The sequence below is a fragment of the Chelon labrosus genome (assembly GCF_963514085.1).
Source record: "Chelon labrosus genome assembly, chromosome: 13".
Taxonomy (NCBI): Eukaryota; Metazoa; Chordata; class Actinopteri; order Mugiliformes; family Mugilidae; genus Chelon; species Chelon labrosus.
In genome coordinates, this window is record NC_140346.1 from 15,370,826 (window position 1) to 15,380,596 (window position 9,771).

General features: G+C 44.7%; 2 protein-coding genes across 2 annotated transcripts; one reads left to right on the top strand and one right to left on the bottom strand.

Annotated features, from left to right (window-relative positions):
- Positions 1-259: 259 nt before the first annotated feature.
- cryba1a (crystallin, beta A1a) lies at positions 260-2,108 on the bottom strand (the record flags this gene model as incomplete). The annotated part of the gene is made up of 5 exons (XM_084559628.1): positions 2,029-2,108; positions 1,756-1,874; positions 1,319-1,460; positions 952-1,094; positions 260-407 (listed from the first exon to the last, which is right to left on the bottom strand). The coding sequence occupies exons 1-5, from the start codon at positions 2,065-2,067 to the stop codon at positions 260-262; spliced, it is 591 nt and encodes a 196-aa protein (XP_084415754.1). The 5' UTR covers positions 2,068-2,108.
- A 2,563-nt stretch (positions 2,109-4,671) lies between these two features.
- Positions 4,672-7,968, top strand: crybb1l3 (crystallin, beta B1, like 3; the record flags this gene model as incomplete). The annotated part of the gene is given in 7 exon segments (XM_084558465.1): positions 4,672-4,686; positions 4,688-4,754; positions 6,410-6,483; positions 6,592-6,710; positions 6,808-6,940; positions 7,369-7,511; positions 7,800-7,968. Coding segments are annotated over 7 exon segments (720 nt in total).
- Positions 7,969-9,771: the final 1,803 nt, after the last annotated feature.

A 9,771-nucleotide genomic window follows, 5' to 3' on the forward strand; every position in this document is an offset into this window, starting at 1 on the left:
GCCTTTAAACTCCCTCCTCTTCTTTCCTCAGTGGGGCGTAAGTCAGGAGCTTCTTTTCGGTGGCTGTTTTTGTCTCTCCTTAATTCTTAATTTGTTCTTATTTTCATTTGTCAGAAGAACGAAACAAAAGTGCTGTAAACATCTTGGTGGTAAAGCACCAGAAGGTGCCGGAATGACTGGGTGAAGGAAGGAAGATGAGGAGGAGGAGGAGGAGGAGGAGGAGGAGAAGGTATGGGGCTGAGAGAGGAGGTGTCGGGTTTCATTGCTGGATTCGACGCAGTGACTGCACCTGGAAGGACTGAGCATGGGAGCCCCACTCTCTGTAATGTTTGTACTCGCCGCCGTGGCGATCGCATTCCATGATGTACTGGTAACCACGGTAACCGGGAAACTGGTAGCACACCCAGCTGGAAGAGGAGGAGAGGAAACAAGTGATTAATGATGAATGTGCGGTTTACACAGTAAGTGAAATGTGGCCTGTGAGATATGAAATGAATTCAGATACTCAGATTAAAAATAACCTCACTTCACGCACTCCATTCAAACAGATAAATCAAATGTTAACAAGCAGTCATTGGATTTCCTTCTTATTAGTCAAGGGAAGAGGACTGGAACCACAGCACTGAAGCGTTGGGTACTTAATTAATCTGAATAGGTGATGATGACGCATCATCACAGCAAAATTAGGTTTTAAATATAATGCCAATTTTAGATCCTGAAATAAAATATAATCAACATTTTCAAACTTTGTTGGTGTCTAATTTAAGGATATCTGTTTAAGCTTTACAAAGTATGATGTTTGCACTTTTATTAAATTTAAATCCAGTCATCTATCAAGTTGTTACATGAGGGCAAAGCAGGTAAAGCAGACAGTGTTCATATTTCCCTCCTTATTCGCATGTCAGAGGCCCTTATAGAGCGAACCGTCTGAGTTCAGAGGTCGAGACTTACGCGCCGCTCTGAACTTGCATGGACCCAATCTCGTTGTTGCCCCAGCCCATGGCCTGCAGAGAGGGGTAGTCATCGTTTATCTCCCACTGGCGTCCCATGAAGTTCTCCTTCTCAAACACCACCATCTTGGACTCCTTGTGGTTCTGTGTGCACACGAGTAAGACAGCATCATCAAACACCGGATATACGCTTGATTTAAACTGTCTGAGATATGGCATTGGACGGCGTTTAATATCTACATCTACATTTGGCTGCATGTCTATTTTTAGTGTCACAAGTGACACAGGGAGTCAATTTCACGAGTCTGAACAAATGACAATTTAGGTGGAGAAAAAGCAGAAGCTGCTGGTTGGGGACAGGAACGCACAGCAGAGCAGATGGGGCGGAAGGACATCATCCTCTCAATGTGGTAGGCGTTGCTGCCGCTCCATGACTCCCAGTGAGGATACTCTCCTTTCTCCAACACAAACTGCTGTCCACAGAAGCTGGAGTGCTCGTATCCTGTCCAGCTGTCACCAACAAGCACACAGACACACGTACGCAGCGTTACTGGATCATGGGGACACTTGTAAAACAAGCTGACTGGCAGATGTTAGGCAGATGCTTCCTCTAAATATATCTGAGGAAAGTTTTAAGCAGCTGGTCTGAAAGCCCTGGTTAAGAATGTTCAGTCACGACCTGCAGAATATTTTAAGTACCGCCTTTTGAATTTAACAAAGGATCATTTAGCACGCAAGAAAATAGCATCAGCATCTTGTCAACTTCAATTTGTCTCCTGAGTTTTTAAAAGCTCGTCCAACTCACGCGCCACACTCGACCTTCAGGGAGCGAATGTTGTCAACGCCACACTCCATGATGTTCTGGCAGGCTGAGGTAAACTCCAGACGCTTGCCCTGGAAGTTCTCCTGGTCGTAAACTGTGATCTGGAGAGGACACAAATGCATACATGTAGCATGCACATGCCGCACGCACACACTGATGTGTGTACAGACGCACACATCATTGACGTTATCAGGCCAGGCATGAAATTAAAAAACGTAATCTGCTTTGGCTATTGATCCAAGACATCGGACTCACCTTCCATGGTCCCAGTGGGGTGGGATTATTCAGAGCCATGCTGCTGTGCGTCTCAGTGTTGATTTACCTTCGGAGCGGAGAGGGAGGGAGAGTCAATTGTGGAAAATATTACACAGCAGGAACGTGCGCTTTTGTCTGTTTTTACCCTGCAAGATGTAAGATTATTCTATGGACTGTTGGTATTATATATTTCATATCTGAAATACCTTGAAATAATCCATACCCAAATATTACAGAATTATAGAGTGAAATTTGACCTATATATCAAAACCCCTGACGTCATACATGTTTGGGTTTGCCATGTTTACTTTTCATGGAGTCACCTTGAGTCACCTTTTGATGGAGGAACAATACAAATTTTCTCTCCCCGTGCCTGATCAGTATGCCTATGCATATGCATGTCTGCCCTCGGTCTATACGTTTATGTGGCTCAGCAGAATCAACAAAGAGAAAAGACACCGACATGTAAAGTGACAATGGTAGTCTGCAGTCTGAATGCATTGAGATAGAGGGCTTACCTGACCGGCCCCAAAGAATAGCTGTTCAGTGCTCACAGGGGGCTCCACAAACACGATGTCCTGACCCCCCAGAGTAAACGGACCTATTTATACATGCTGGTGCTGAAAAGCAGCTGGGCCCGTTGGGTCGCGGCAGGAGTCAGCACATTGCTGTTCCAGTCATTGTTCGGTGCTGAGCTGCTGGGCTTTAGTTTGCTGCCGTAGGACTGGATGGAGGGCACCGTGCCCAGTGCAGATAAGCACAAGTTCAAATTGGTCCGTGACCAGTGGGAGGTTACCAAGCACTGGCACGGCCTTGAACCGGAAACACATCATCAACACCGTCTTGTCAGGCTGTGTTGCTAAAGAACAAGCACATTTAGAGTTAACGTGGAAAGCAAGAAACAGAACACGCAGGTAAATTTGCCTTCAAATGGTGTTTAAATCCCGCATCCAAACAGACACACACTTTCAAAAGCTGCCTCATAAACATGCTGGATTTCTCTGTTAGCAGTCCACTCACTGACCTCTTCCCACACCGCGCTGTGCTCCATGTCCGCTTTGTCCATCAGGTCCACCTCTACTGACCCCACCTCTCCGGTCCTTCCACACATTCACTAACTGCTACACACACACACACGCTCAGTCGGGCGCTCACACATTCACGGACAGAGACAGACACGCAAAGGCCCATTCATGCACTCACACACATATTCAGAGCGTACAAAGAAACTCACACACATGCACGAGTACAGAAATCCACTTACACAGGTCGGTGACAGCTGACCTTGTAATTTACGGCGATCTTCCTCTCTGCATTAAACACTGAAATGTCATGTTAGTGTTATGGTTTTTGTTTTTAGATTAAGTAAAAGTAGATAATGAACCTAAAATGTTGCAAAAGCCCCTTCAATTGTGTTGACTGGTGGTCTCTGATTATAAAACAGTTCTCAGAGCTCATGAAACTCAAGTAAATGCATCCTTTCTTTTGTTTAGCACGGATCTAATTTGTATGAATGAATTCGTGGCATCACGTTGGAGCCTCTAAGCTGACTGATGACTCAGTGACACAGAGGAGCACTGTGACAGGTGTAGTGTTGACACATCATATCATGCGTGGCTACTTTCCTGCAATCTAGCAGTGTCCACATAGAGACAGACATGGTTGACTTGCAAGGATCTAGCAAAAAAATTACATAAATCCCATACAAGAAAGTGAGTTGCATGCATTGCACGGGTATGTGGTGGTATGTGTTTGACGTCGTCCTTGTAATTCAAGCATTAGTCCCGTAAATGGCCTGTTGTAAATGTGTCTGTGTTTGAATCGAATCTTCTTACAGTGATCCAGTTGTTTTCTGTTGTTCTTCCTGTGTCTGCAAAACAAATGTCTAAAATATCTAAGGTTTATTTTGCAATCATTTAAAACATTATAGTCTGTGAGAGGTGTGAGAGGACTGATTTCACATCCTGCATGTAAAGTCAATTTTTAAAATGTAGACAAACCAGTCAACAAACCAGAAAATGCCTTTTGGTGACACGATTACTAGATTATTTTTTTATTCTCTCGCCTGTTAGCGTGCTTTGTTGCTTTGCATGTATGAATGCTCGTGTACCGTGGGTCGTATGAGATGTGCATGTATGGATACAGCCTGTCCAGCACTATAATATGCAAAACTGTCCAACATTCGCCTGTCCAAACAAAAGAGATAGATGCCGCTCCTGCAGTCAGCACATTACACACACAGGGCTCAAAGGCTTAGACGGCCTGCATTGAGGATCAAGAGAAAGAGAGAGAATGTGGAGGTGAAAGGCAGAATAAATCAGAGAAACGGGTGAAAATGACAAAGGAAGGATGAGAAATTAAAAAAAAAAAAAAGGGGATTTAAATAGAAATGAACGATAGAATATGAGAGCGGCGGCTACAGATGTAACTGTGGGTTTGAGTGCGTGCCAGCAAACTTTCTGCTGATGGCAGTGAATGTCCCCGGTCCCCAACAATGGTGCTGGACAACAAAACGGGTTCGCTGAGTCAGCCCGACTTGCCTACAGATAAGCAGCGTGACCTTCGACCTCAAACCGTGCCCTGAACCGCTCACAGCCAATGAGAAGTCAGAATCCTGCGTCTATAGGCTGGCTTCGGATGTGAATGTATATATATATCCCCGCTCGCAAGGCCTGCGTCCATCACTTTCTCCGAAGGTCGGTCCGTTTCAGCCTGCAAGTGTAACTGTAAGTTTCCTCTAAAAGGTATTCTAACTCGTAAAGAACTGCTAGAATTATTGGATGTTGAAGGAAATATTGTGGTTTTCTCTGGACTGAGAGACACTTTGGACCGACATGGCCAAGCAAGGACTGGCTCTTCTCTTATACCTTAGATATGGACGAAGCTGGTGGGATATCGACGTTAAAAACTGCAGCAGGGTGCAATTTTTAGCTTTTAGTGCTGCTCTCATGTTCACCTGCCATCCAGTGGTAAGGTTACCACCGGAAAGATAAGAGACTGGGATTTATCATGTATCACTGATAAAAACGGATCATGGCAGGTTTGGAAAGATTAAGGTTGTAAGGGATGATTAACTTAAACTTCAGGGGATGTGCTGAGTTATACGCACAAGAAATAACATTCAGAGGGCAGGAACAGATGAAAATATGCGGGTGACAAAAGTTTGTTGGGATGAACTTGAGCGAGTGAAACATTCAAAGTGCATGATGTTGCAGAAATCTGTTTAAACATTGTCTGTTTCACTAACAAGACCACACCTCTTGATATTCAAAGTAGTTTATTTGACCTGGTTAGGAGATCGAACGGAGGGGTCGAGGGGATGGGGTGAAGGGATGGAGGGGTCGTACAAAAGGGATGGAGAGGTCGAGGGGAAGGGAAAGAAAATGGAATAGCGACCGATGGCGATCCTCGGAAGTCTGGATGTAGGAACCCGGGGAGAGAGATTCAGGGCGGGGGCGTATCTCTGGAGGCGTGAACTTCTTGATCCACCTGGTTCCTGCAAAGAGACTGTAAATAAGAAGAGAGAACAGAGAGGGTTGGGGTTGTGTGGTTTGAGAACTGAGTCAAATGGGCGAGGAAAAGTTAGATGCGCCTGTATAGGCAGGTGCGGGTAATTGGGTGTTTGAGGCGTGGCCGTGTTCCTGAACCTCAGTTATTTAAACTTCATTTAATGTTTCAAATTTAAGTGCGTAAGGAAGACATAGCTACAGGGAGGTCTGTAACCTTCAAGAGCAACTTAACCACACCTGAACATGTTGCTGTCTCACACTGGTTCACTGTATGTCCTCACCTTGCCCTTACGATGCGGAAATGTGCTCCAGTTTGTGTTAGTACACTGCAGTGTCGCTGTCGGCTGTGGATACAGGTGTAACAGAGCACCACCGGAGATGCTGGGTGTGATCAGGAAAGAAAGTGACTTGGTATTAGTTAAGTCTTCTTCAGCAGGCGGCTAAATAGGTCCGATTTAATAGTCTGCACACGTTTGAGGTACATCTTAAAATCTACTTTTTATGTCACTTTATATCTACAGGTACACCACGTGGCACGAGATACTTGTAGATACAAAATCTTTCAATCCTCAAGGCTGATTCTGGTCATTTTAAAGTCGTCATATTGCCTTTCATTTCATTACGTTTGCCTCTTGGATTGCTGTGACGGTGACACACTTCTGAATGCTAGCTGAATGACTGAATCTGAACGTTAGCTGATGTATCCTTCTTCAACCGGAGGAATCCTTGTGCTCAAGCCTCAACCATTTTACACTCCGTTCTCGCTGAATTTGAGTACAGGCTGTATTCCAGCAGTCATGAATTAGTAAGTACGCTCTTCGGGATCCCTCCAAAAAAAAATGTCTGACTGGCTTTGTCCCTCTTCTCTGCAGATCTGATCATGTCTCACTCAGGTGCTCAAGGCAGCATTGGCAGCCACTCTGCCATTGGACTGCGCAACTACAAGGTACTTCCACAGTTTTTTTTTTTAAATACATTCACCACAACAACAGAAATTCCGAAACACAATGTTTGACTGCAAGAATTAACACATTCAACTTGTTGTGCTCTTAAGATATACCTCTATGAATGTGAGAACTTCCAAGGCCGTAGGATGGACCTGTTCGGAGAGTGCCGCAACCTGTGTGAGAAGGGTTTCGAAAGAATCGGCTCCATCAGGGTAGAGTGTGGACCGTAAGTCGCCAAACGTGCTATTTAAATAAGAAACAGTATATGCAATACTTCCAACTCAATGACTGGAGGTAAAATATCTGTCTGTCTGTCTCTCTAGCTGGGTGGGTTATGAGCAGCAGAATATGACCGGTGAGATGTTCATGCTGGAGAAGGGAGAGTACCCCCGCTGGGACACCTGGTCCAACAGCTACAGGTGTGACCGCTTCATGTCGGTCAGACCTGTCAAAATGGTGAGTTAGGGGAGGCAGCAAGCTTCACTTGTGCTCATCAACCTCCATTTGCACCTCACATCCGCCTCTCTCATCCATCTTTTATTTGTACAGAGGAAAGTGCTTTTTATGGCTGCAGTTATATGAGTATTTATAGCCTCATGACGCCGCCAGTATTTTTGGATTAAACCTTTTATTAGCTGACATTTTTGTGCCGCTGTGCTTTCAATTTCCAAATGCAGAAAATTACTAGCATAGGTTTGATTCTTGCCTCTAGAGTATATCTGTTCAAATATGAGGTCGGTGTTATCATGCTTGGTTTGGATTTTTGTAGAAGTCCTGACAAGACTTTGCTCGTTACCTTTAATCTCATTATTGGCTCAATCCCAGGACCAGTGACATCTAAAGCATCAGCTGCTAACGCAAACTTGGTGTGTTTTCCCGTACAGGACCCCCAGGACCACAAGATTTGCATGTATGAATGTCCAAACTTTGAAGGGCGTAAGATGGAAGTGTGCGATGAAGACATTCCAAGCCTGTGGTCTTACGGCTTCCAGGACCGTGTTGGCAGCATTCAGGTCTCCGGTGGAACGTAAGTGGTTGTCTTCTTTGGGTTGGCGTCTATCTAGTCAGTAGACTGTGGTGACCTAAAGGTCGGAGAATCTACCTTCACAAGGGAAACAAGAGGCGGACACATGTGAGAGCTTAGATCATGAAAATCACACTTTGCAGGGACTTTAATTTAGATAATAAGCTGTAGGACGTTTCTAGTATCTATACATGTAATAACATCAGGTGGTGATTTCCATTTGAATTAGATGAACATTGAAAGGACACATAAGTAAAGCTTTACACAAATTCTCTCTACTTCCTCACACAGCTGGGTGGGTTACCAGTACCCCGGCTACCGTGGCTACCAGTATGTGTTCGAAATGGGCCCTTACAAGCACTGGAACGAGTGGGGCGCCCACCACCCCCAGATCCAGTCTATGCGCAGGGTGAGGGACATGCAGACGCACCGCAGGGGCTGCTTCGAGATGACCGCATAAAAGGAGGGAACAGCAAGGGTTCAGGCTTGTCATGCTGCTAAGACATCCCTTGGAAATTCTTCAATTTCCACACTTTGCCACCCAAGCTTCACGGCTTTTTAAGTATTGTTATTGCTTTTACTGGAAGGGTTTGGAAGTGCGTGGCTCCGTGAATGACACTGAACGGTAAATTCTCGTTGCCACGGCCTTCCAGAGCAACTGCAACACCAGTAAAGACAGCAGCAACGCTCTCTGTTTACAGACCTCATAGACAAATTAGATGATTTATCATATTTATGAACAGGGGATTGTAGGGGATAAGTAGATTTAATAGTTTGTGTTTTTCTCAGTTTGTTTCAGTTTGCATCCATACCTGCAAAGCTTTTGATTTTATTTTCATTTTTATTTATTATGTGTTTCAAGCTGAAATGATGCCAATAAGCTTGTTCATCAAAGCGCACTCCCTCTCCTGGGATCCACAGATTATTATTATTTTTTTTTTAGAAAGTTAAGGGAAAAAATAATCCGATCAGTGCCCACAAAGTACTACCATGGACAGCTCTCAACTCTGCACATGCCCTGCAGTGAGCTCGCAAAGCAGGGGGAGGCACTATCTCCTCATCACACAGCAAACGTGTCAGAGACTTGATGAGGACACTGGTCTGCCTGTGTTTTGCTGATGCGAATATCTTTTGGATGGCCTGTTTCAGCTTACTGATGGGACCGTTCACGAGGTTTGCATTTTACACTTTCTCAGGGATGCTGGCATCTGGAAAGCAACTTTCCAATGGAAAAAAACAAAATAAAATAAAATATTCTACCTGAAAAACAGTCTCATCTGCATTTTTGTTTGTATTTTTTTATTATTTTGTTAAAAAAATAATAACGGTCACATGGTTTTATAGATGAATGTTTATTTAAGGTGGCACTAATTAATCTAGGGATCAAAAGTGTGTAGTGTGAACAGGGATGCTGGCAGTGATGAACCCAGACAGCGCTGGGTGGCTTTTTTGTGCCCTTCTCTTGACTCTTTTCATTTGCCAGCCAGTAAATCTGCTGATTTGTTTCACTGTCATCGCTTTTTCAAAGCTCACTGTACACACTGCCTGCTCAGCACTAAATCACTGACAGATGTAAGCATGAAATGGTGAACACAGAATTTTTCAAGAGGCCAAAATAATCCATGTTAGTGCTGTTCAGATTATAAGCAGGTAGCTGTTTGATCATAAGGTGACAGTATGTGACATAAAATGTTTTTGTTGGCAGGCTGCTGGCCCCAGATGGAAATAAAAACTGTTGAGGTGTACAATACAACAAAGCCAGCCCCCAGTATATTTCATTTCTTATGTTGACGGAAGCTATAACACATTGTCTAACCTGTATGTCTAAAAGAGACAAACACCTTTGCAGCAACATAAACGACTCTGTTTTCGCCTGCGGACGCTTACATAAACAGTTTCATTTCCAGAGGCTATTTCTGACACCGACTAACTTCCACACGGGAGGTAGCAGAGCTCATCTCCGAGGCGAGAAACGAGTTAGTGCTCTTGAGTAAAGCCCGGCCATGCACGCACTGTTCATCAGCGGATGACGAGGCGCGCAGACGGTCAGCTACGCACCACTGGTCGGTTTAAAGCCGCAGGATTTGGATTAAATAGCTTGTGAGAGAGCCGATGAGCCTTGAGCGCGGGAGGGAGGGAGGGAGCTAAGGGCTGATTTTTATCTTTTACCGGATCGAGAAGGGGAGGAGGCGCGGGGAATGAGTTATTCTTGTAGCAGCGCAGAGCCTGTTTGCTGTACGGTGATTTGGCCAGCGCGCAACTA